The sequence below is a fragment of the Fragaria vesca genome, linkage group LG2 (genome assembly GCF_000184155.1).
Source record: "Fragaria vesca subsp. vesca linkage group LG2, FraVesHawaii_1.0, whole genome shotgun sequence".
Taxonomy (NCBI): domain Eukaryota; kingdom Viridiplantae; phylum Streptophyta; class Magnoliopsida; order Rosales; family Rosaceae; genus Fragaria; species Fragaria vesca.
In genome coordinates, this window is record NC_020492.1 from 23,181,317 (window position 1) to 23,207,535 (window position 26,219).

The 26,219-nt window shown below is 38.8% G+C and overlaps 4 protein-coding genes across 4 annotated transcripts in view; 3 read left to right on the forward strand and 1 right to left on the reverse strand.

Annotated features, from left to right (window-relative positions):
- Positions 1–1,004: 1,004 nt before the first annotated feature.
- On the forward strand, positions 1,005–4,350 carry LOC101303297 (receptor protein kinase CLAVATA1-like). The gene is made up of 2 exons (XM_004291301.1): positions 1,005–3,570; positions 3,746–4,350. The coding sequence occupies exons 1-2, from the start codon at positions 1,005–1,007 to the stop codon at positions 4,096–4,098; spliced, it is 2,919 nt and encodes a 972-aa protein (XP_004291349.1). The 3' UTR covers positions 4,099–4,350.
- Positions 4,351–9,371: 5,021 nt separating this feature from the next.
- LOC101306598 lies at positions 9,372–19,072 on the forward strand. Its single transcript, XM_004292891.1, has 24 exons — positions 9,372–9,863; positions 9,999–10,198; positions 10,292–10,415; positions 10,498–10,592; positions 10,730–10,865; positions 10,960–11,025; positions 11,208–11,270; positions 11,528–11,611; positions 11,738–11,820; positions 11,902–12,013; positions 12,175–12,223; positions 12,341–12,489; positions 12,687–12,821; positions 12,931–13,023; positions 13,284–13,367; positions 13,448–13,522; positions 13,621–13,720; positions 14,263–14,357; positions 14,406–14,411; positions 14,555–14,652; positions 14,815–14,881; positions 15,216–15,340; positions 15,453–15,531; positions 19,004–19,072. Exons 1-24 carry the CDS (start codon positions 9,372–9,374, stop codon positions 19,070–19,072), a joined length of 2,679 nt encoding a protein of 892 aa, XP_004292939.1.
- LOC101306886 lies at positions 17,479–23,272 on the forward strand. The gene is made up of 3 exons (XM_004292892.1): positions 17,479–17,676; positions 18,074–18,154; positions 19,622–23,272. The coding sequence occupies exon 3, from the start codon at positions 19,718–19,720 to the stop codon at positions 22,844–22,846; it is 3,129 nt and encodes a 1,042-aa protein (XP_004292940.1). The 5' UTR covers positions 17,479–17,676; positions 18,074–18,154; positions 19,622–19,717; the 3' UTR covers positions 22,847–23,272.
- Positions 23,273–25,082: 1,810 nt separating this feature from the next.
- Positions 25,083–26,219, reverse strand: part of LOC101307177 (DEAD-box ATP-dependent RNA helicase 28-like) — a 6,419-nt gene continuing 5,282 nt past the window's right edge. Inside the window, exons 18-20 of the mRNA XM_004292893.1 lie at positions 26,075–26,088; positions 25,668–25,942; positions 25,083–25,264 (exon numbers count right to left, since the gene is read on the reverse strand). Coding sequence (XP_004292941.1) covers positions 25,249–25,264; positions 25,668–25,942; positions 26,075–26,088 — 305 coding nt within the window. The 3' untranslated portion in view covers positions 25,083–25,248. The remainder of the gene's footprint in view (positions 25,265–25,667; positions 25,943–26,074; positions 26,089–26,219) is intronic.

Below are 26,219 nucleotides of genomic sequence, written 5' to 3' on the forward strand. Positions count from 1 at the left end.
TGTGAACACTACTGTGTGTTAGTATGTTAGTCTGATTTTAAATCTAACGCGATGAATACATTCGATGAATTATCACGTTGAAACACGATAGAACTTTCTGAAAAATAGAAGGGTGATTGTGTAATTACAGATATTAGATTGCAGTAGGGTCTGGGACTGGGTACTGAGGACGGAGGACTGAAGGATCCATGGATACCGGTGAAACAAAACTGAAAGAGGATCTAAAAGACAAGAGGGCAAAGAGTGGACTTTTGAGCTCAAGGCCAAAAGGAGTCAGGGTTTACCTTGACCGTCTGGGAAAAGACACAGTCAGTCTTTACTCTTATCCGGGCCCATCTTTGCTCCCAGCCAAAGCCCATTTTCATGATCCACATCGGCTTTCGTTTAATCATTTTCTCACCACTGCTCCAAGACAAAATCGCATTTATATCGATCACCCTCCAAAAACCTAGCTCCGGGAAACGGTAAAAAGTAACAACGTAATAATAATTAGGAGAAATTACCACGTGAAATCACAACTGGCGGAGCTGACAGGTGAGAGAGCAGCAGCGGATAGAAGAGACAGCTCTGCCACTGCTACCAACATTATCACGCCGTCAGAAACCACCACCCTATACTCATCGAGACCAGAGACTACCTAACTCCGTCACTCTAAACGTGGACTCTAACGCACCTGTAACCCGACCAACCATGCAAGTTAACACCGTGAAATAGTACCGTCGGATTAGAACCCCATCCCAAACTGTCTGGTCTTGTTTTGACAGACCCTATAGCAACAGCTAGCTTTGGACTTGGAAAGGAAATGAGCCTCACTCTCTTTCCCACTCTCTTTTTTCAAGTCGGATAGATAGATACAGGTTGGATTCTCCTCACAGGCTCTGCTTCTTATTATAGGAAAAAGCCTATCCCACTCACTGATCGCATATTAATACCAGTACTTGCTTCTATCTGAAGAATCATCAACCCCCAGTAGTAACTGAAGCAAGAGAAACGTACACACAGTTATGGTAATGTCTCCCATTATTCTTCACATTATTCTCATCTTCCTTCTCTGCTCGACTTGCTGCGGAAACGGTGATCTTGAAGCGCTGCTGAAGCTGAAAGCCTCCATGATCGGGCCGAAAGGTTCCGGCCTTGACGATTGGAAAACGACGTCGTTGTTGTCTCCCTCGGCTCATTGTGGTTTTGCTGGTGTCACATGCGACCGGGATTTTCGAGTGGTGGCTCTCAACGTGTGCGGTCTGCCTCTTTTCGGCAAAGTCGGGGTTGAGATTGGGCTCCTCACTAAGCTCGTGAACCTCACAATTGCCGACAACAACTTCACGGGAAAGCTTCCGGAGGAGATTGGTAACCTCACGGCTCTGAGGCATTTAAACATTTCCAACAACTTGTTCTTCGGGAAATTCCCCGGAGGAATCACGCAGCGGATGATGGAGCTGGAGGTCTTAGACGCCTACAACAACAACTTCACCGGCCCACTCCCTGTCGAGCTCGTCGACCTCAAAAATCTCAAGCATCTTCATCTGGGCGGGAACTACTTCACCGGCCCGATTCCCGAGAACTACTCCGACATTCTGAGCTTGGAGTATCTGGGCCTCAACGGAATCGGGCTCACCGGAAAGTTCCCGGCCAGTCTGTCACGTTTGAAGAATCTGAAAGAAATGTACGTCGGCTACTTCAACTCTTACGACGGCGGGATTCCGCCGGAGTTAGGGTCGTTGAGTTCGTTACGGGTTCTCGACATGGCTAGCTGTAATCTCACCGGCACCATTCCAATTAGCCTCAGTAATTTAAAGCACTTGCACTCTCTGTTTCTTCAAATTAACCAGCTCACCGGTTTCATACCTCCTCAACTCTCTGCCCTCACTAGCCTCATGTCTCTTGATCTTTCCATAAACCTTCTCACCGGAGAGATACCGGCGACATTCTCGGAGTTGAAGAACATTACCCTCATCAATCTGTACAAGAACAATCTCTATGGCTCCATTCCCAGATTCGTTGGCGAGTTTACTCATCTTGAGGTGCTTCAGATATGGGAGAACAACTTCACTTACGAGCTGCCGGAGAATCTCGGCCGCAATGGGAGGCTGAAAGATCTGGACGTTACTGGGAACCACTTCACGGGGTTGATTCCTAAGGATTTGTGCAAGGGAAGGATGTTGAGGAATCTGATACTGATGGATAATCACTTCTTTGGCCCCATTCCTGAAGACCTCGGCCAGTGCAAGTCGCTCATCAAGATTAGGATGAATCGAAACACACTCACGGGGACTATTCCGGCAGGGATGTTCAGTTTGCCTAATGCGATTATGATCGAGCTCAATGATAATTATTTGTCTGGCCAACTTCCAGCGCAAATGTCTGCAGGTTTACTCGGAATCCTGGGACTTTCCGGGAATCAAATTTCCGGTGAAATCCCACCGGCCATTGGCAACCTGAAGAATCTGCAGACAATTTCTCTCGAAATGAACAATTTTTCAGGTGAAATTCCGATGGAAATCTTCAATCTGAAATCATTGGCTAAGATCAACATCAGCGACAACAACTTGAGCAGTAGAATTCCGGACACAATTTCTCAATGCTCCTCCCTGACTTCTGCTGATCTTAGCAGAAACAAATTGGTTGGAGAAATTCCCAAGGGAATTGCAAAGCTGAAGGTTCTGAGCATTCTGAATTTCTCTCGAAATCATCTAACCGGTCCAATTCCTATGCAAATCCGCAATATGATCAGTCTCACAACTCTTGATCTCTCCGATAACAATCTCAGCGGCAAACTCCCATCCGGTGGTCAATTTCTGGTGTTCAGCAACTCGTCCTTTGCCGGAAACCCCTTGCTCTGTTATCCACACAGTGTGTCATGCCCGGCTGTTCGAGCCCACAAGTCATTTGGTACCTCCAGGGTGGCTCTGATCATAATTGGACTCTCTACCATTCTGCTATTCCTACTGATCACAGTTTACAAAATGAAAAGGACAAAGTTTCAGAAATCCATGGCTTGGAAGCTGACCACATTCCAGCGGCTGGATTTCAGAGCAGAGGAGGTGCTGGAGTGTTTGAAAGATGAAAACATCATAGGCAAAGGCGGTGCCGGAGTAGTCTACCGCGGCTCCATGCCGGACGGCGTTGACGTGGCAATCAAACGGCTAGTGGGGAGGGGAACAGGACGAAACGATCACGGATTTTCCGCCGAGATAAAGACATTAGGACGAATCCGGCACAGGAATATCGTTAGGCTGTTGGGGTTTGTGTCAAACAAGGACACGAATTTGTTGCTGTACGAATACATGCCTAATGGGAGCTTGGGGGAGGTGTTGCATGGGTCAAAGGGAGGACATTTGCAGTGGGACAGGAGGTACAGGATCGCCGTGGAAGCTGCCAAAGGGTTGTGCTATCTCCACCATGACTGTTCTCCTTTGATTATTCACAGGGATGTTAAGTCCAATAACATCTTGCTCGACTCCGACTTTGAGGCCCATGTTGCTGATTTTGGGCTCGCTAAGTTCCTTCAAGACGCCGGAGCTTCCGAATGCATGTCTTCCATTGCTGGTTCCTACGGTTACATTGCCCCAGGTACGTGAGCTCTCCTTCATCTCCTAAGTTTTATGTAGTTTTGGGTTCGACATGAAAATGGTATCTTTCAATGTGTCCACACTTTTTAATCAAAACGGTACATGAAAATTGTGGTTCCACTAGAGATTAAATTGATTCAATCTGATGCGCATGATATTCATTTTGAATGATACAGAGTATGCATACACATTGAAAGTGGACGAGAAAAGCGATGTGTACAGCTTTGGTGTGGTTCTGCTGGAGCTAATTGTTGGGAGGAAACCTGTAGGGGAATTTGGTGATGGTGTTGACATTGTAAGGTGGGTGAGGAAGACTATATCAGAGCTCTCTCAGCCGTCGGACGCAGCAGCAGTGCTCGCGGTGGTGGATCATAGGCTCAGTGAATACCCCTTGGCAGGGGTCATACACCTGTTCAAGATTGCAATGATGTGTGTCGAGGATGAAAGCTCTGCAAGACCTACAATGAGGGAAGTGGTTCACATGCTCACTAATCCGCCGCGCTCTGCTCCAAACCTACTCAACCTATAGCAGTTTAGCTACATTGGCGCTCTTCCACTTCGATGCTTTTGAGTAAATAAGAAGTCTGCAGAAAGTAAAAATAATTTTGTGCTGAGAGTGTAACAAATGGTGTTCAACAACTGTTTTTGATTGACATGGCAGGACTTAAGAGATTTGTTGGTTTTCTGCTTTTCGCGGAGATTGATCGGTTTTTCTTATGTTCATTGTAAATTACTGGTTTCTGTGTTAAGAAAAATGTAGTATAAATGTGTTGCTTTCCAGAGGTCCTCTGTTGTCATCGACGTGCAATTCAATCGTAGTTGCCTGCCTACCAAGGAGAAAGTCCTAGTGATTGATTTTGGTTGATTTTGTGATGTTAACTCAATATTGGTATTTATTATTCCAATAAATTAGGAGATATTCCCAACCCTAACAAACCTCTGCCCCTTAAAAAACCCCACTTCCTGTCACACTGCTCATCATTCATCAACCCTAATCCTCTCGCCTCTCTCCCTTTGCTTTCTCTTTGTTCACCTCTTGTTATCAGTCATGGAGGCCGATACTATGATAGCAGCTATTGATGTGAACATCGATTGCTATTCGACAGTCATCTCTTTGTATAATGGTAACAAAAACTTAATCGCATGAATGCATGATATTCAACTTCATTGAGTCTCTAGCTTTGATCTGTTTGTTTCTTACTGAGACTCTTTTCGCAGGTGTTCTTACTCGAGTTCGTGCCAATGCATTAAGGAGTTAACCATTGACTGTGTTCCTTTCCTTTCTTTGGTATCAACATTGAGAACTCATATTTAGAATCATTTTGTGTTTGCGGGTAGACGTCAACAATAAAAGGACACTGATGTTCTTAGCATTTTTGGTGAAGATCTTCAACATACATATTGAGCATATTGACTTGAGATCATTAGCATGCTATCATTCATTAGATATTTGATATTAGAATCGTAATATTTATATTTAATGAATGGTGACATGCTGATGTCTTAAAAATGTCATTTGTCGGTATATGTAGATAGAAGTTGTGATTTTCTTAACATGAGGGAAGATATGTTGTGACAATGTATTTAAAGTGGTTAGCTGCATAACTAGAAACATTGTTGGGTGCATAACTAGCCACATCCTTTGAGTTGATCTGGAAGCCAAAGCAGAAGGCATGGTTGAAGAATATCAATGGAGTCAGAAATGCGTGTGTTGTATATATATTTAGCTTCAATAGCATAAAACATGTATACGTTCATCGCTTGAACTTCACATGTATACATTCTATCAATGGAATTGCAATTTACTTCACATATCCATTCAAACTTGAATAAGTTGCTTGTTCTTCCAAATTAATTTTATGTTCATAAGAATGTCTGTGTATAAGTTGGTTGTTCATCCAAATTAATTTTATGTTCATAAGAATGTGTGTCTTTGTATATTTTCAATTGTTAGGAAATTTAACAATCCAAATAGTAATGGAGTTAACTGATAAATTTTGACTAATCATGAACTAACAAGCGGACAAAATGGAAAAAAAAGAATTTAGCTTTTCCTTTAACAATTCAAACTCAATTGCTAAATTTATCAATCTAGCTTAGCAATAGTTAAATAAACTTCTGTTTAGGTATTTTGCTGAAGTTGATTTTTGCTACAAAAATGCATAAATTTGGCTAAAATTCAAGTTTAGCAACTCTGTTGAAGATGCTCTTAATGCTATTTTTTTGTACGATATGTATTAATTTTTGGAAGGGAAAAAGCTATATTAATATTTGGAAGGAAAAAAGCTATATCGACACCTAATTCTATTTGTTTTCATCACCTAATAAAGTTCACTAATGACATTGATTCACCCATTAAAATCTGATTCCTACCTAAGGAAAATTGGAAGCAGCACTAGTGATTTTGATTTTGGTCTTGATTTTGTGATGTTAAAGCAGATCGATTTACGTTTGTGCTAAATTGATGGAATATCTACAATATTTATTATTTCAATAGGAGACATTCCCAACCCTAACAAACCTCTGCACCTTATAAAACCCTAGTTTCTATCACGCAGTCACGCACACTCTGCTCATCAACCCTAATCCCCTCGCCTCTCTCGTCTCTCCCCTTGCTTTCTTCTCCTCTCGTTTTATCAGTTATGGAAGCCGATACGATGATAGCACCAACTGATATGAACAGCGATTACTATTCGACAGTCATCTCTTTGTATAAAAACGTGGACAGGCAATTCAGGTAAAAATAAAAGTTTTTGGCATGATGCAACTTCAGTGAGTTCAAATAATCTATGGCATTGATCAGTTTGATTCTTTCATAGTTACATATATGAGTGTTTCCGCAGGTGTTCTTTGTCCTTCATCTACGATTATGACATCATCGACCAAGTCCAGTCTTTGCCTGCACGTATGCGTCCCCTTTTTCTCTGTTGAACAATACACGTATGCGTCCCCTCTTTTTCTGCTAAACAATGTAAGCGTGCAAGTTATAATTAGTTTAGAAACAAATTTCATAGATGATTATAAATTTTTATCTCTTTATAAGGTCGTTAATCAACTTTTTTTTGAATTTCAGGTTATAAATCGATTTAAGCATTAAAAGAGGATTAATGATGAACAGGTGACTAAGATGGTGGAGGAGGCAAGGATTAACTGATGTTTCAGAGCTCCAAGTTGGGAAGTTTAATTCTCGACTGTAAAACTGTGAGATAGCAAGACATAAAGGTTTCTCATCGGTTGAGTTTTTGAAGGAGTAAATTCATAGTCTTTATGTGAGGAACTTTGTCGAGTGATCTCATGGTTTTATTTATATATTGTTGTTTGGTGTAATGTTGAAGAGCTTATGAAGATCTAGCTCTATCTGGACTATAAAGGGAAAACAATAAGTTAAAGAGTTTGTTGCCATGTTGCACATTCCGTTGGCCGTCTTCGAAGTCCCTATAGGTAACACTCGCTGGAGCTTAGAAACATTGTAAGGGTCTGCAGACACGTCTGTGTGAGATGATGTTGCAGAGGTGGCATTCGATGTGACCAACATCTCAAGAAAATCAGACGACATCACATCATTTTTTTTATTTTTTATTTACAATTCTTGAGCCATACATGAATATAATTGAAAAATGGTCCAAAAATATATATATATATATAATTGAAAAATGTTGCTTATGACGTGTATTGTACTTTTTAACGGTTTAAGATTATGGATTATCTATGAGCCACAAAAGTTTATATATATTATTTGTAAAAAGTTTGTATTGTTTAAGTGAAAAATGATATTTTTGATGTGTATTGTACTCTTTAAGTGTAAAAAGGTTTAAAATGATCGATTATCTCTGAGCCACAAGAGTCTATCTAATTAATATTTGCACAAATTTTGTATTGTTTAAGTGAAAAATGATACTTTTGATGTGTATCGTACTCTTTAACGGTTTAATATGATCTATTATCTATGAGCCAGAAGAGTACATCTACTATTTTCAAAAAATTTATATTGTTTAGAGAATTTAAAATCTTGTATCATTCCATTATGTTGTCAACGAGTTGATAAAGTAATAAAGAGAATGAAAGACTACAATACTTCGTCACCAACTCTCTAAATAGCCTAAAAGACTCTTAAACCTAAAAAAACGCCTAAGATCAACATTACAATGCACCACCATGAAACTATTGGAAATACCTACAACAGGTCAAAGCTAGTAACCTCTTTTTTTTCTTTTCTTTTTGTAAGGCATACATATGTGTTCAAGTTACTAGTATAACCTTCGTACATTTATAATTTTGAGGTTCTATTTATTCTATAAAATAAAAGACATTAACCCCTATCTGGTGCCAAAATTTCACCAAAAATTTCACTCCCCATAATGCCCGCGACAGTGATTAAAGTTTAACGGAAATAGAATCCTAATTAACCCTAATAGATGTTTTGGAATCCCATATATATTGCAATAAATTAGGAGATATTCCCGACCCTAACAAACCTCTGCACCTTATAAAACCCCGGTTTCTATCACACTGCTCATCAACCCTAATCCTCTCGCGCCTCTCTCCCTTTGCTTTCTCTTTATTCTTCTCTCGTTTTATCAGTCATGGAGGCCGATATAATGAGATCGACTATTGATAGGAACATCGATTACTATTCGACATTCATTTCTTTGTATAAAAACGTGGAGAAGCAATTCAGGTAACAAATACTTATTCGCATTATTCAATTTCATTGCATTCAAATAATCTATTCTTGATCAGCTTGTTTCTTACTGAAAATTTTCTGGCAGGTGTTCTTATCAAGGGAATCGGTTTGAAGACCAATGAAGAGGGCATGGTCGTGGAACAACAACAACACAGCCATAAACGTCTGTATGACTACTGATGTGAAACATAAGTCACTCTACTCTTTGGCCCTCGATGAGTTTCTCAATTATAACAAAGATCTATATGAAGTTGATGTTGCCAGTAAGCTTGATTTTCAGCTGCATGATAAAGATTCATCGCCATCGCCCATGTGCTTGTTTTCTTCCCACAAAATATGGACATAATATGGACATTGCAGATTTTTCTTTTCCAATAATAATTGTTGAGCCATACATGAATATATGTAAAAATTAGTATTGTGATTCCATCAGTTGTACTCTTTAATGATTTATGATTGATTAATTATGAGCCGCGATTGACCATCTACATTTTGCAAAATCCAATATTGTTTAATGAATTTAATATCTTATAATTCATGTTCATCGATTTTATAAGTATCATACCAAATTCCATCAATCAAATCGCTTTTTTGAGAAATACGACTTGATAAATATCAAGTGATAGAGGAGGATCACAACACATATTTTGTTATCCAAGTAGAAGATCTTCGACTACGTCTCTAAAATCTCACGCTTCTATATAATGACTATCTTATATACGTTTAAGCACAAAATCAAATAATGTAATCATAATCTCAGTATAGAGGGTGGCAAACCGGCAATCCAATCTCTATAGATCCATTTGCATATTTTTGTTACATTTGCCCAATATCATTTGATCTAATGACATTAATATCCCCTTTGTTAAACATTTGGTATATTCTTCAGGCCTATATTTCTTATTTGGGTACAGCCCGCTCTTTCTTTTTGGGCCTTTCGGCCCAATTGTACGGACCACAAAGGGGTAAAAGGTAATTCTGCCCTTCTCATTCCCATTTCGCCAGAACCAGCTTTTCAATTTCAAAACCCAAACATTTTTAGCGCTAAGCGCAAAACCAAGAAGGGAGAGAGAGCGGTAGAGTAGAGACGAAAGCCAACACGGATCGGCGCCAAAAGTATGGACCCCACAATCCTGGACCAGTGTCCATCCACGGTGACGGTGCGGCGTAACCCTCACCGTAGAGCGAGGCCGTTAACTACTCCGGCAACCGCAGCAGCCGGAATTCCAACTCCGTCATGTACAACTGTGCCTAAAGTCCCTTTCCCGACGGAAGAGATCCTCTCCATGGACATATCCAACTCGAAACCCGACCCGGAGAATCTCCGAGTCTTCCTCCGAATTCGACCTCTGCTGAAGCCCTCGGACAAACGGAGCGGCGTCGCCGGAGATTCGAAGGCCAGATCCAAGAACGTGTGGCCGCAAAACCCTAGGAACGCGGCGAGAGAGCAACAGAAGAAGAAGAAAAGCCCTAGCGCCGAGGTCTGTGTCAAGGTGAACAGTGCTCGCTCGGTGACGGTGTCGCCGCCTCTAGCCTTGCAGGAGCCTAATCGGCTCAAGTCTGAGGTCTACGATGGGTTCTCACACGTCTTCTCCCCCGATTCCTCTCAGGTTTTGCTTCTCCGACTTTTATCATTTCCGGTTTTGCTAGTTTAGGAGTTTGATTTTTGATTTCAGTTAGTTTTTTTTTTTTTTTTTTTCTTATGGAGATGATCAGCATTTCTTAATTTGTGTGATTGGTGATAGGAAGAGGTGTATGAGACGATGGTTAAGCCTCTGGTAGAGGATTTTTTGAGGGGGAAGAGTGGAATGTTGGCAGCAATGGGGCCTAGTGGCTCCGGCAAGACTCATACAGTCTTCGGTTGCCCGAGGGAGCCCGGAATGGTACCCCTTGCGCTTCAACACATATTTAAGCGAGCTCGGGGTAGCAGTACCGAGTCTCCGAGGTATTAGGTCTTATTAACATACTATTAGAGCTTTGCCTCTATTTGTTTGATTCATTGCGTTACTGATTTGGAATGTTTGCTTAATCTTGCTAGGTCATTTTTCATATCGATGTTTGAAATAAGTACTGAAAAAGGTAAAGCAGAGAGATGGATTGATTTATCTCCGAATGGGGGTGAAATAACCATGCAACAATCTAATCTGAAAGGCCTACAAGAGGTTTGAGTACAGTCTTTGATGTTTGTTTGGCTATGTGGTTGAATGTCTGAAATGACCAGCAGTTAATTTATTTTGTGAACAGATAGCCATTTCTGATGCTCGACAGGCAGAATCCTTAGTTGCTCAGGCAATGCAAAAACGTGCCACTGCAACAACAAATTCAAACAGCCAGTCAAGGTGCAGGATTGCTATATTTTAACTCTTCAGCATATAGAAATCTTTCATGAATAGACTTGCTATGTTATTAATGTGCTTAGTGACACATATTATCATATCATGTTCGTTTATTTCGTACTATCTTTCATCTCTGCTAGCCGGTCACAGTGTATTATTAACATCCGAGGTGTTGCCCACAAGTTTGATGGAGGGGATAACAATAAACCAAATGAAGTTGTCCTGAGTATTGTTGACCTTGCTGGAGCTGAAAGAGAAAAGAGAACTGGGAATCAGGTTCGGCTTTTTTTTTTTCCATTTTATTATTTCTTCAAACTAAGGTCATTGTAGAATGTTTTTTTGTTCCTTATTACTATTATATTTGGTGCAGGGAGCAAGGTTGCTAGAAAGTAATTTCATCAACAACACATCAATGGTTTTTGGCTTGTGCTTGAGAGTATGTACCCTTGAGTTGGTTTTCTGGATCTTCCTTTTCATGTGTGCTTGATGATAGCCAATGTATCATTTTCTATGGAAATGTCTGCTTGAAAAGAATATCGAGACCTTTATTTGTCTTCACTCTGTTTCAATATATATATGTGTGTGCCCTTAGTCATTCTCTTATTTTTGGTGTTTCAGTCCTTATTGGAGCATCAGAAGAACCCTAAGAAGCCAATGCAAAAGCACTTTCAGAACTCATTGGTAAGATCTCCTTTACTTGTTCTATATTACTTATCAGTAGTCTTTCATTAACTTTCGTTCTCTTTCATCCTTGGTGTTACCACACACAGACACATATGCATATTAGGATTAGATATGGATGACATGTGTAGTTAACTCAATTGTGCATCTCTAATTGTATCCATATAGGCTTAAATAAACCAGTTGGTACTGAAAATGTGAAATAGTGCTAGACATGGTCTTTCGAGGCCTTATGATATCTTTGGTACAATTTTTAGGATTCTGTTACTGATGCTATGATATCTGGACAGTTGACCAAGTACTTAAGAGACTATTTGGAAGGCAGGAAGAGGATGTCATTGGTAAGTTTTTGCTTTTTTCCTTCTCTTGTTACGTTTTTTTATTTTCCAGAAACCTCGGATGAGTGCTATTTCAGTTTGCATTTTTCTTTGAAATTATTTCATGTTATTGATTTGTTACTATTACAGATCTTAACAGTCAAATCAGGTGAAGAAGATTATCGTGATACATCTCACCTGCTAAGACAGGCCTCACCTTATATGGAAATCAAGTACAACTTTGCAACACACTGAATTTGTCTTTCAATTTATTTTTCGCATCAGTTGTTAATTTTGCTATACTATATGTCCAGGTTTAATAATGCTGAAGACTCTTCAAATATTCCTAACAAACGTCATATACAGACTTTGTCTAGAACTGAGCACCATAAAAGAATGAAATTAACAGGTTCTGAGTCTTGTATGGTATGTCTTGTTTCTGAGTTGTTCACTTATTTATATCTTGTAATTGTTCTCTTAATTTCATTGGCCGCTTTAGAATAAATTTATTTTCTTCCATTATGTTCTTTAAATGATTCCTTTGAAATGGCAAAATCCCAACATATTGTTTGTTGGCTGGGTTTCAGATTGAACAAGAGAAAAGCATCGAAACTGAAGCTGGAGCAACCAAGGAAGGTACTTATGTGTGATAACTTACATTGGTTTACCTTGTTTTTTTCTTCTTCCAACTCTGTAGCTGTATTTCCTAATTATCTTTTTGGCAATGCTTAATACTTGCTTGTTTTGTCATAGTGGCACAAAGAATCTGCAAGTCGGAAATGAGTGGTGGTCCAAAACTGTGTTATGTTGATGCCGCAGATGGAGAGAGAAACCATCAGATTATGCAGAGTTTTGCTAAAACTATATGGAATGTCTTGAAGGAGTATAACAAAAAACTAAAGGTAATAAAGAGTCTCATACATTCATTCATGTAGTTTGTTTGTAGATTGCTTTCCTATACATTCATTAATTCTGATGCTCATTTGTTGATCAATCTGAGGCAGTGTTCATTCTATACTTTGGTGCCTTTCCTAACTAGCTTAGTTTTCATCAATTATTTCCCAAAAAAACTGTACTTATCAATTCTGGTCATAAGCAGGTGGCGAATAACGAAATCAAGAATCTCAGGGAAAGTCTCATGACTGAAAAAACAAGACATCTTGAGCTGGAAAAAGAGCTGACAGATATCAAGTCCTGCTGCACATGCTCCCACATAAAATCCAATGTTGATCAGGTATGATGGTATTGTCTATTTAACTGTTGGCTTCCGCATAGAGTTCATTCTCATGCTAGAATAGTACATATGGTGTGACAACTGTTTTCTGCACGCATTGGGTGCTCAGGTTTCCTACTCAGGCAGATGTGACAACAATGGCAGACCCAAAAGATTGGACTCGGCTTCAAAAGAGGATGACAAAATTTTCTCTGAGGTGCAGGTACGGAGCCCTCTTATACTACCGCTTTTATAATATTTGGCGAACTAAGCCGACCCACGTTGGTTCCGTAAACTATTCTAGTTTGTAAACTACATCCTTTAAAGGAAATGTTGGAATAATTTGGATCTGCATTTCAAGCTAAAGATCATAGTTGCTTTGATCTTTGGCTATGGGCATCAAGGTGTAGATTTATGGTGGCTGGTACCTCCATGTTTCCTTTTATAGATTTTCAGAACATTTGTTTTGGTTTTAACTCGCAGGGCTTTGGGTGTGTTGACAATGGACCTGATGTTAATGCCGCTATGATTCAGAGCCATACTGATGAAAAACAATTTGATGCTACTGTAAGCCAAAGATAAATTATACTTTTAGTGTCTTATTTTAAGGTAATGCCTTAGACTGAGTGGCATCTTTCCTGATAAAGGTGAAAACTTCGGATGTTGGCGATGATAGTAATCCGTGCCTTGGACCTGGAAACACAGACCACTGGAATCACCAGGTACAACTGATGAGAGAAGATTATAATCATATTGTCTTAGTGATCGACATTGAAGATGATTAAAAGTAAGCATAACTGTTTTCTGATGTATTAAACAGATATGCGAGGGCATCTCTGGCAGTGAACATGGTGTGGAAGATGCGTCTGAGCCTAAATGTGTACGAATAGAGGATAGTTATTCTAATGCAGACATAGCAGGTTAGATTTAAAGAGTTTAAGCTAGAAATGCTTATCATTTTGTAACCGTAGCTTCGTGTATGATTTGAAACATCATAAATCTAGAAATTTGGACACACAGATTCTCCGATAGTCTGATGCTGCTGGGCCTGGAGTCATGTTTGGGTTTCATCAAAAGAAAACTAATTGTTTTGGTCAGGAATTTTTCTTTGAGGGATTTTGAACTAGAAATGATTCAGTAATTAAACATTAATGGCTTTCAGTTATGCCTTTTCTTATTATAGATTTGTGAAACATATTACTTATCTCAGTTTCTTATTTTAAAGGTTTTTTTTCAAACAATCATGATCTAGCATATCAACATTCATTTGATACAGGGATGTAATAATCTACTTCTAGTATTATCAGCTTTGAAAATGATAGTCCTAGTGGATCACCATGTCATACATGATTTTGCATATAAAATGTCCTTAATGGCAGTGTTTATGTCGCTTTGATTTTACCTTATAGATATCAATTCATCATGGTTTCTATCTTTTAGTTTACATGCTTAACTCTTGCAGGTCTTTTGGTGAACTCTTCTGAGTCGGTTGGTCTTCATAGAAAGGATAGCTGCTCATCAGTGGAGCTCGATGACCTGCTGAGTGAAGAGGACGAGGTTATACTTTTGGAATATTTTATAACTCTTCATTTTGTTTTTCTGCAGGGATATGTAACTTATTATAACTTATTTCATACTTCTATCTTTTGTGTGTACAATTGTATATATGGTCTTACTATTTCAACCAATCTCTACTCTTTTAGTTTATTTACAACACTAAAAATTGTTTGCTATTTCTTTCTTTTTGTAAATAGGAATCATCAGATGCTGTATATACTGAACATTGCACTAGCGCTGACGGGTCTAGACTTGATACTTCTTCCAAGGCTTTGCAAATGGACAAGTCAGAAAGGTTAGTTATTGGGATGGGATTTCATGATAGGTTTATTGTGTTCTGCCTTTTTATCCTCGTCTTTTCTGGAAACATGTGCTGCAAATCGATTTCCTTGACAGGAATGCTTGCATATAAGAGTAATTTATCCCTAATAATCTTTGGATATTGTTGTGCCATCAGGAGAGTTTTGCCTGTTTCATCTCTATTGCCAAGTTCTAATGTTAAGAATGATATCGGGAAGTCAAAGGTAAGAGCTTAGCATTATCCTCCCTTCATTTCTGTTTTATAACTTAAGCTTATAATTTTCACTTGTCTACACATGAGTTCATGTGAATGTGGTGTGAGATACCACATTCATTCATCCCTCACTGCTATCCCTTTGGCATGCCATCTTCTGCTAGAGATTTTCTTAGGTCTGGTCTTCTGCTATTCTGCTAGAGTTCAAAGTTATCTCTTGCTTACTTAACCATCATTTTAAATTTTAAATATTTGTTTACTGTAGCAATTTCTTGGCCCCTAAAATTAACTAATGGGTCTCTCTCTCTCTCAATTTCTTTTTTGGATTCTTCCTTTTCTCTTAGGAATCATTTGATCTGCCAGCATCACCGAAGGAAGATGTTGTTTCAACAAAGGAGTGTAACATTACCGATGTGCCTGACAGTGAACCAAGAGTAGATATACCTACCAAGCCAGAGAAACCAAAAAGGTATTTTCAAAATGTTCACCAAGTTTTCCTCTGGATTATTTCATGATAAATCTGCTTGATCTTGTTATGTTGCAATGAGACTTGATTAATCGTTTTATTTTGCAATAACCAGGAGACTGTTGCCCGCCTCAGCTACCTTATTAAGAAATTTCAGTACCTTGGACCCTGAGGATGATAATGAGAAACCAAAGGTAAACTTTAAACTTGTTAGATATATGTAATGGGTTTCTAAAACCACTTACAGAAGAGGGAAAAAGAAAGTTGCACTGTTTAAATTTTTTGGATTATGGAAATTAGCCGTGCCAGGATTAGTTAAAAGCAGGACAGACCTTGTTGAATGTGAGACTTAGCACACTTGAAATGAGTTGCCTTGCCTAAAGTTTACCAAACTTTGCAGGGCGGAAAGAAATCAGCTGCAGAAGGAAGAACAAGAACGCAAGGTAGCATCTCTCTTGTGCGCTTGCTCCAGAGCAATCTCCGTATTTAGTTACACTCATTTGATAGGTCCAAATTTTGGTACTATACATGGGGGTCGTTTTTGTGTTTGGACCCTTGTATAGTCATAACATTAGGATACATGTCTAATTTAAGGTCTGGTCTGGTTGATTAGCGCCAAGCTGCAATCAAAATGTAGAAAGAAAGGGTGTATAGGTAGATTTCTACACGATACTTAAACATTTTAGTCTCCTCTAATCAAGTAGTATGACGCTTGCATCCTAAGGTTTAGGTGATATTTTGACTGGCGGATATGGCTGACGCACACAGAGATCATATAAGATCTTGAATTGTTAATGTACAATTGTTAGCCCCCTTGTATGTTGTGGAGGTCACTTTCCCATGCGGCCATGCCTTTAGAATATACTTAGGTCAGGGTTTGTGACTAATGACTGTGATGTTGGACTGAATCCGAAGTCCCAATCTCTGTTGATTAGCATAAACTTTTAGAGCCCTCATCCTTCTTCTCTAAATCATGGTGTTTGTGCACTTCTTGTCACCAAGAGGAAGCATCTGGTGCTCATATTCGTAATCATCTCATTATCTGAAGCCGTGTTTTGAGGAAAAAGGTCCTTTTGAAGCCCATTTGAATTTAGCCTCGACCACAAAATAATATTGTCGTAGACTTATAACCAAGTGGGAAACGATGACATGTTAGGAAACAATGGGGGAAGCAGGGCTCTGGTCAACCTTTGACCGGTGTCACTTGTTGTGTTGAATGTTGTTAAAATAGTCAAAGTCGTAGAGATGTGTTTCTTGGAACCATAGAAGATAAGTTTGAACTTTGAGCCTTTGTTAGAGATATTTCAGTAATACGTATATCATATATGTTTCAGTGTTTCACGGGTTCTGTAATGTGGAACAATTTCGAGCAAATTTGGTGGCCAATGTTTTGTGCTTCTCATTATTTGGAAGTACCAAAGAGTTATGGGAATTTGTTACATCTCTTTAAGGAAGGGAAATGTATGTTGAAGTGTTCAATCATTCTTCTTTCTCATAGACATTACAACAATTAATTGGTGTATACTAACTAATAAGAGCTGATAAATGTCACCAGAAGAATGATAGAAACGTGAGATGATATGCAGGACCATTCATTAACTGAACTTTCATAACTATAAAGTTTCATCTTTACTCCTTGATACATTTGAAGGAACTCTCACCCTTCCTCATATTCCCTAGTCATTTTGCACAAGTATGAGAGCAAACTTGATCAAACTAGGCTCGTCACTGAGTCGAGACATTGTTAGCTAGCTAACCCTCTGGAGTTCATGTAAGCTTGTGTGTGGTACACGTGATCAGAGCCCATGAAAACGACAATGAGTAGCCGCTCTCGTTTTCCGTATAGGGCTATGTTAGACCATGTCCACCCCACTCCTTTCATCAAACCTCATTATAGAACAAGCCCCACAAAAGAGCTGCTTCAAAATTGACAGTTTTGGTGTTTGGTGCACCCACCTGTCTTTTTTTATATTTCCCCAAAATATATCACACACATACATACACCCCGGTTCATCCTCGGGCCGCGCACGCGCTACACGTGCCACCTATGCAATTGGCAATTGCGGGCTAAAAGGGAATGAGATGAAAATGAGAAACCCAAGCTCAGACTAATTCAGAATTTCAGAAAATTAAAAATAAAAAACAAAAACAAAGAAAACGTCCGACTCTTCTCTCTCTTTCTCTCTCTGCTTCTTCGAGCGAGGGTTTTGCGAAACCAAACTGAAAAGGGAAAATAAAGCCCTAGGGCTAATAGAGCAATCCCAAATCTCTCATAGAGCTTCGAGTCAATTGCTACTGCGCCGGAGCCGGAGCTAGGGTTTTCGAATTCGTCGACCAAGGTAAAGTTTACGATTGAAATTGCGTTTTGTGCATTATGATTTTTGTGTAATTGATTGTTTTCCGGTTTGGGTAATCCGAAATTAAGGCCATATCTCGCCGCATTAATTCTCTTAATCTCAAAAATGCTTGTGTTTCACTCCATTTCTCACACCACAGAGCTGTGTAAGTCTGGGCCTTTTTCTTGCTTTTAGGTTCGCTAATTTGGTTTCTAGGGTTTCATATTACATCTACAGCTAGTCACAGCTCTTTGCCCCATGTTTTTAACATAAATTTGATGAAATTAAAGAGTTATCGTATGTGTTTATTCATGTTTATAGAGATTTTAGTCTCCGGCTTATTGTGAGACTCGATTATTGTAATTTATTTTCAATTGATTGCCTCTTTGTTTTTGTACAGGATTGGTTATTTATATCAATTTATTGCCTCTTGGAGTAATTTATTTGGCGATTCTGATTTGATAGTTGCAATTGACACCAGGTACAGACTCTAACGTGTCCTCCTATCATGCAATTTGAATCTGAATGATCTTTGAGTTTGTGTCATGTACAAGTTTGAGTTGTGAATAATCTGAATAGTTCCGCCTATGCACATGCTTTTCTGTGACATACTAGAAAATGTGATTTATTGTAGACTTGAAACTGCTTTCTTCCTGGTAGATCTGTAAACGTAAAAATTTGATTGTATTGTGATCTGTTAGAAAATGTGTGTTCCTTGTAAGATGGCTCGTGATTTTGGAATTGCCTAGTTCATAGGGAAGTGGAAATGTGCCAGGTGTGAATATCAATGCAAATACTTGACCACACTCTTTTACTGCCCTTTGCAAGTAGAGATATGTAAGAGAGGAATAAAAAAAAGGTCCAGCAACTAGATTCTGAATTGGCTTTTGTAGTAAGAATCATAATAAGTTGATCTTTCAGTTATGGTGAAATGGTGAATCTTGTATCCGGATTTTGGTATATGAGGGTCAACAGGACGCTTCATGTGACTTTGGTAGGAACATCAGTACATAGTTCTACTAGGCTTTAGGAGTAAAGTTCTTATACAGAGGAAATTGTTAATGTGTGAAACTGTGGGTTAGGATAGTCCTAACTGTGTCTGATTCCAGTCGATATTGGTTTTGGTCGACCTTGGCATCAGGTAAACAGAGCTCTCTTTTATTTATAGATTTATGGATGTTATTGTCTTATGCCAGCATGAGTTGTGTATCAGCTCAATATTTACTGCCTTGGGGATTTACCAAATGTTATATGGGTTCTAATCATAAGCCAATTTCAACTACTTGCACATCACTGTTTATTTTTCTATTGGATGTTTTGTACTCTTTAGGAGCTCGCATTGTTGAAGCAAATGTTATACTTGCAGTACTGGTTCATCTATTATGTGATGAAGATATAATCTATTCTAAATCAAGTTCTTCCCTATTAAATATAATTGCAACCTTCCATGTCATAATTCCAGCTACACTAACTTATTGTACTATATAGGTTGTTTATTACTAAATGTTCAACTGTAATCTTAGTTTCAGTTTACCTGCACTGCACATGGCACATTTTTCACCAGACCATGTCACTTTGTACAATTTCAACCACACTATCAAACAATATTCAAAATTGCACTAATACAGTTATAATTTTGTTATAACATGTTGTTGGGTTACTGTTACTAAAACTATTTATCATAGGCTTAAAAAAGTTGGCCAAACTAGTGATTTGATTACTGGAAATACCTAATTGGTGCTTCAAATTGTTTTTTTATTTCTAAGTGGAAGACAAAAGTGGTAACTACTGAGAAGTGAAAACTATATTTTCCACATACTGGTGAACATTTTGTTTTCTTAGTACAGAACATTTTTTATGAGGACAATTGCAGAAACAGAATATTCTCGAGATATTTATGCTTGGTGGCTGCACACTGCATGCTTACTAATTGATGTCACTTTTGCAGTGCTATTTCACAAATATTATCCTGAAAGTCTTCTGCGGCTCAATGGACATCATGTACATGGACTTCTTCAGCTTTAAGCATGTTATGTAAAACATCATGACACTCGAAGATTTTTTCACCTTAACTGAGATGAAAGATGGGCTAACTGCTCCATCTCGAGTTGAGGAGCTGGTCACGTTAATGCGGAGTGAGAAAGATTCTATTGTGAATAATGCTGGTGAGGCAACCCGGCAGTGGGTTGCAGTTGCAAGTACAATTGCTGCCACAGAGAATAAAGATTGTCTTGATCTTTTTATTCAATTGGATGGAGTCTTGTTTGTTGATAAATGGCTGAAAGATGCTCAAAGTTTAGTTAATGATACAAATGAAAGTTTTGTAGAAGATTCAATAACTGCTCTGTTACGGGCACTTGAAAAGTTGCAGATTGACAATAAAAGGTCAATATCTACGGGGATCTGGAGTACTGTTGAGAGACTTCTTGGCCACAAAAGCTTGAAGGTTCAAGATCTAGCAAGACTGCTGTTTGATAGCTGGAAGCAGGATGGTGATGCAGTTGACCATGATATTGAGAATACTGGGGTTCTTTGTGGTGATGGTAGTTCTGAGCTTTCTGTACAAGAGTCCAAGCCATCTGCTTTAATTATTTCTTCTTCAGAAGTAGTTTCTACCAGCGAGAATCACCCATCAGGTACTGCTCAAGTCGAAACATTGCCGTTAAGCAGTTCGGAGGGTGTTCAGCCAGAAAGTGCTGATGTACAGATTTCAACATGTAACAAACAGTCCCCAGCCCACAAACTCTCAGAGATTGAAGACAATAAAGATAGTTCTCCGGATCCTTTGGGGTCTGTTATTTTGGAGGCTATTCAACCAAGTCCTATAAAAGATGAATCCTCTGTATGTTCTTTAGGAGAAAATGCTTTAATTGGAAGTTCTAATCTTCCTGTTGCAAAGATGAGCAGTGCTGATTTGTCAGATGACCCAAAATTGAATGAGGTGCCCAGGAATGAAGAACAGAAGCACACAGTCGATGGTTCTCCAAAGAACTTAGGTGTGACTGACATCTCTTCTGTGTCCGGACCTCCATTGGAATCTGGGGTTGTTTGTTCAGAAACTGATGCTGCAACTGCCCAGGTTTTTGTGAATGATTTACAAAAAAATGCAGATGCCAAAGAGGATGGTTTCTGTCAAAAGCTTGATCCTCTGAGTGGTGATGGACAATACAAGATCTGTATATCTGATCCACAGGTTGTGAGGGACGATACAACAGTTGTGGTGGATGGAACTACGGTTGTGTCGGACGATACAACAGCTGTGATGGATGATACAAGAAGTGTTGATCATTGCAACACTGCAGTTCAAGATAGTGACTGTTCAAACTTACCTCAGGAGTCGTCAGGTAATGGTAGTTTGTCTGGAAAAGTTGAAGATATAGAGACTTCGTCCAGGATGGATGACCTGGGTGCTGTTGACGAGGATGAAGGGCAAGCAAGTGATGAAGGGCAAGAGAGTGATGAAGGCGATGAATTGACTGTTGCTAGTGTTTTTCCCAGCAAAGTTGTTTTTCCTAGCAATATATTTGAAAAGAGAAGGTCTGATATCGATGTTGAGTATGGGATGGTTGACGCTCTTGAAGTTGCTCGACAGGTTGCTCAAGAAGTAGAAAGAGAAGTGGTGGATTACAGAGAACCATACTGCAGTTCATCTTCTGGGAAATTGTCAGGGGGTGGACTCAGACAACCTGGTAGCCCAGACTCTATAAATGAAAAGCAAGACCCACTAACTGAAGTTGCACCAAAGGATGTGCCAGTTGAACAAGTTCATTCTGTGGAGGCAAATCCTGAGAAGGACGTAGTTGAGTCGGAACATCAGGAAATGGTACCTGAACATTCCATTCATGACATGGAGTCATCTCAAGTGACTGAAACGGCTCAAGAACCAGAAGTTAACTCAGAAAAGGGTCTCTGTGGTTTTGATCTAAATGAAGAAGTGAGTTCTGATGAGATGGATTGTTCAACAAATCCCGTCTCTGCTCCAATTCCTTTTTCCAGACCACCACCAGCTGCTGATCTACCTGTGGCCCCTTTGCAGTTTGAAGGGGCAATTGGATTGAAAGGCTCTCTTGGCAATAGTGCTTTTCGTCGAGCATCTCCTCGCAGGTTTTTAGAGTCTGAGAAAAATCTTTCTGCAGGGGCCACCACTGATAGCTCAAAGCAGAGGTCAGACTACCAGTGTTTAGATTTGAATGTTGCTCTTGGAGGAGATGATTTGGAAAAACAAATTCCATTGTCGTCTGGCCTCCCTTCTGGGGAATCTTCAGGGGAAGTGAGCCAAAGTAGACTGGGTAGGCCCAACTTGGATTTGAACCGTATTGATGATGATGGTGATGTTCTTCCATTGAACTTAAGAGTGGAAGGACAGTTCTTGTATAACCGAAATCCCCGTCGCAGCCCATCTCCTGCTTCATCGTCATCATCAATGCAGCCTTTGATGAGGAATTTTGATTTGAATGACAGGCCTTTTTTTCTTAATGATTCTATTGATCAAGGGCATGGTAAGTCTCCTCAAAGTGCAGCTGCATATAGAGGGCAGCTAGATGGTTCAGTTATTTCTATCATGGGTACCAGAGTGGAGATTAAAAGAAATGATGCTCCTCAAACCTTGTCCCTATCAAATGGCAAGGGTATTATTGAGACTGCAGGAGATCCCAACTTGGCAAGAGCGGGAAGTCTTTTAGAGTTGGGTTCAAGGGTTTCTTACACCAACTCTCCTATTTTTGGGTACAATGGACTGGCTGCAGGGCCCACAATGTCTTTCTCGTCAACCATGTATGGACCTGGTGGAGCAATCCCCTACATGGTGGATTCAAGAGGATCCCCTGTTCCGGTTGTGCCTCAAGTTATGGGCTCTGCATCAGCTGTTCCACCTCCGTTCTCTCAGTCACCATTTCTCATGAATATGAATGGCATGCAACCGGCTCTAAATGGTGCTGGGCCATCGCGTCCCAGTTTTGATCTAAACTCTGGCTTCATGGTTGAGAGTGGCAATAGAGATTCGGGCTTGAGGCACCTTTTCATTCATGGCCAAGGTGGATCTATGGATGAGCATCTCAGGAACAGCTTACAACCCCCTTCTAGTTCTAATGTTGGTGGAAAAAGGAAAGAACCAGAAGGTGGTTGGGAACCTTACCCGTTTAGTTACAGACATCAGCAACCCCCATGGAGATAGAAATTCTCAAGTCTTAACCGCATGCTGTCCTATCTTTGCAACAGTTTCATAAATCCAACCAACTCCATTGATACACTCGTCCCAAACATGATCCTGAGGTAGGAGAGTTCATTCGCGTTCATTCGCTTTTATAGAACTGAATAAAGTTGGAGGTAATTATCATGTAACATCATTTATCATAAGTGCTGAAGGAAGAAAGTTAGGTTGTTTAATTTTTATTTTCTTTTTTTTCCTTTTATTTTCTGTGTTACATACAGGCCTTTGCATCATAGGAGATTTGGTACGTGTAGCTGTAATTTCTTTGCCTATGTATATCACAGAAATTATAGGAACAAATCCTACATTAATTTAGTGGTGCTCGCTGATTTGATAAGCAGGTTTACCTGATGTTAAAGAGAAAAGTCTTTCATGACTTGAATTCACTTCATTTTCATGCACTCATCGGCATACAGTTAGTTGCAAAAACTGCCATACCTACTGCTCATTTTCCATTTTTTAGAGAAAAATTACTACTATCTCTTAGCGCCCACAAGAGGTGGTATCGTCGCATCACTTTTTCACTTGCAAGTGCAGTGAAAAAATGTGATTTTTGCAAAACAATAATAAGGTTATGAAGGTCCAACCCTATGGAGCGTGTTCCTGAATTTTGAGCACCTTTTGAATTGACAGAATTGAAAAAACTAAAGCCCATTTTTTATATGATTTTTCAAAGTCAATACAAAAAGATGGCATCATTGTGTCACTTTTCCACTTGCAAGTGTAGTAAAAAAAGGTGATTTTTTCCAAACTCTAGTGAAATTATGAATATCCAACCCCATGGGAGCATGCTGCTCAATTTTCTCCAACTACAATTTTTATTGTTTAAAAACTCGTTTTTCATCAATATCTGTGGACTATACACTACGTTTTTTTTGGTTAAAAATGCAAGTTCTTATTTTTTTACAAATTTTTTTACGCATTTAGGTCCTGAATTTTGAGCACTTCTTGAATTGACAGAACTGAAAAAACTCGAGCTGATTTTTTTATATGATTTTTCAAAGTCAATACAAAGAGGTGGCATCACTGCGTCACTTTTCCACTTGCAAGTGTAGTAAAAAAAGTTGATTTTTTCCAAACTCTAGTGAAATTATGAATATCCAACCCCATTGGAGCATGCTGCTCAATTTTCTCCAACTACAATTTTTATTGTTTAAAAACTCGTTTTTCATCAAAATCTGTGGACTATAGCACACGTTTTTTTGGTTAAAAATGCAAGTTCTTATTTTTTTACAAATTTTTTTACGCATTTAGGTCCTAAATTTTGAGCACTGCTTAAACTGACAGAACTGAAAAAACTCGAGCTGATTTTTTTATATGATTTTTCAAAGTCAATACAAAGAGGTGGCATCATTGCGTCACTTTTCCACCTGCAAGTGCAGTAAAAAATGGTGACTTTTCCAAACCCTAATGAAATTATGAACATCCAACCCCATGGGAGCATGTTGCTGAATTTTCTCCAACTTTAATTTTTTTGGTTTAAAAACTCGTTTTTCATCAAAATCTGTAGCACACGTTTTTTTAGTTAAAAACACAAGTTCATATTTTTTTACAAACATTTTTACGCAGTTAAGTTCTGAATTTTGAGCATTTCTTGAACTGACAGAACTGAAAAAAATAGAGCCGACTTTTTTTTTATGATTTTTCAAAATCAATACAAAGAGGTGGCATCATTACGTCACTTTTCCATCTGCAAGTGCAACAAAAAATGGTGATTTTTTCCACTAGTGATGTTATGAATATCCAACCCCATGGAAGCATGCTGTTGAATTTTCTCCAATTTTCTCCAACTTCAAATTTTTTATTTAAAAACTTGTTTTTCATCAATATATGTTGACTATGCACACGTTTTTTTGGTTAAAAATTCAAGTTCTTATTTTTTTACAAATTTTTTTACGCATTTAGGTCTTGAATTTTGAGCACTTCTTGAATTGACAGAACTGAAAAAACTAGAACCGATTTTTTTATATGATTTTTCAAAATCAATACAAACTAGAACCGAATTTTTTTATATGAATATCCAACCCCATCAATGCATCACTTTTCCACCTGCAAATGCAGTAAAAAATGGGGATTTTTTCCATTTGCCTTTCCGAAAACATCAGAAAGATTTCCGAGCGACATGCAATTAGAAAGCTTTTCAAGAAGGTTTCTGAAACCAGGGCTATTGGGCCACATGACGTAAATGGGTCAGAAAGTTGATAAATGGGCATAACTGCCGCCCAATACACTGAAACCTTATATCGGTCTAAACAAATATAACGAAAAAGATGAAAAAATTACACAGAAATTAAAATATCAAAAAAAGCTATAGAAGATAAATTACATTAATGGAATACACCATTCCACCAGTGAGGTCCATGGAACTATCTTCGTTTGTACCTGTAAAACAAAACAAAACAAATCAAAATTGACAATATTTTATTACAGAATTTAGGTAATACATGAATATCAGAGTACTCTGATGCGATACTCTTCTCCTACGCACGAAAAGTCATTCATTCCTTTTCTTTATCTCCTTTTGTTTCTCAAAGAATCTCCAAATACCAGACTAATGCCTTATGTCAGGCATTAAACCATACCGAAGATCATCAAATCACTCGCAAATTTGATTTAAACAGAAACCCTGTTTCCATAAAGACTTTGCAATAACAAAAGGACTTGAATGGAGTATGAATAAAATAATCATGTGCTAAAAGCAAACAATGAGTTCCATTTAAGGCTATCTGATGAAAACACAGACTGGTTATGTATGTAACATATCACAAGCTAAAGTGCTTCATACCTTGACTTGCTTTTGAAGGAATTCTTGGACTTTTTCTTTCCTGTGCCACCACTTTTTCGGTTCTGTTTGCCTAGACTCATATCACTCTGGAATAGGTCCTGCATCTCCTCTGTCCTTGACTGGGTCCTTTGCGGAGGACGATTAGATTTCTTGCTGTCCTTCTTTACAATCTTGCCAGTATCCAATGCCTTATTTGCTGCCTTCACAGCTTTTGCCCGTCGGTAACCCAAGTCAACAAGTTTCACTCCTGTCTTCTCCTTGGTCGTTCCACTACCCTGCAATTGTACATACTAATTATTGTGCGCTACTAGACAATATATCTGATCACGAAGGTCCTTTTGAATTTTTTGTTTTCATTATATGAGCACAACAACAAAACATTACCAAAGAAAAAAAAAGAAAAAAACCAAGATGAATGCAGCTGTGAGGTACACTCAGGAGAGATAATTACTGATGAATTTCAACCAAGGTCAAAGCCATAAAAGGCCATATCAAAGTAAAGTTCGTCTGCTCAAGAGGTTTACTTTAGTGACCTTCATATGGATTCTAATG

What these genes read in the sequence shown, in the direction of transcription:
- LOC101306886 (XM_004292892.1), top strand. Translation starts at nt 19,718, where the DNA reads ATGACACTCGAAGATTTTTTCACCTTAACTGAGATGAAAGATGGGCTA.
- LOC101303297 (XM_004291301.1), top strand. Translation starts at nt 1,005, where the DNA reads ATGGTAATGTCTCCCATTATTCTTCACATTATTCTCATCTTCCTTCTC. An exon ending in CTACGGTTACATTGCCCCAG is followed by an intron (nt 3,571 to 3,745) that starts GTACGTGAGCTC and finishes TGAATGATACAG; the next exon opens with AGTATGCATACACATTGAAA.
- LOC101306598 (XM_004292891.1), top strand. Translation starts at nt 9,372, where the DNA reads ATGGACCCCACAATCCTGGACCAGTGTCCATCCACGGTGACGGTGCGG. An exon ending in TCACCTTATATGGAAATCAA is followed by an intron (nt 11,821 to 11,901) that starts GTACAACTTTGC and finishes CTATATGTCCAG; the next exon opens with GTTTAATAATGCTGAAGACT. An exon ending in AAAAACAATTTGATGCTACT is followed by an intron (nt 13,368 to 13,447) that starts GTAAGCCAAAGA and finishes TTCCTGATAAAG; the next exon opens with GTGAAAACTTCGGATGTTGG.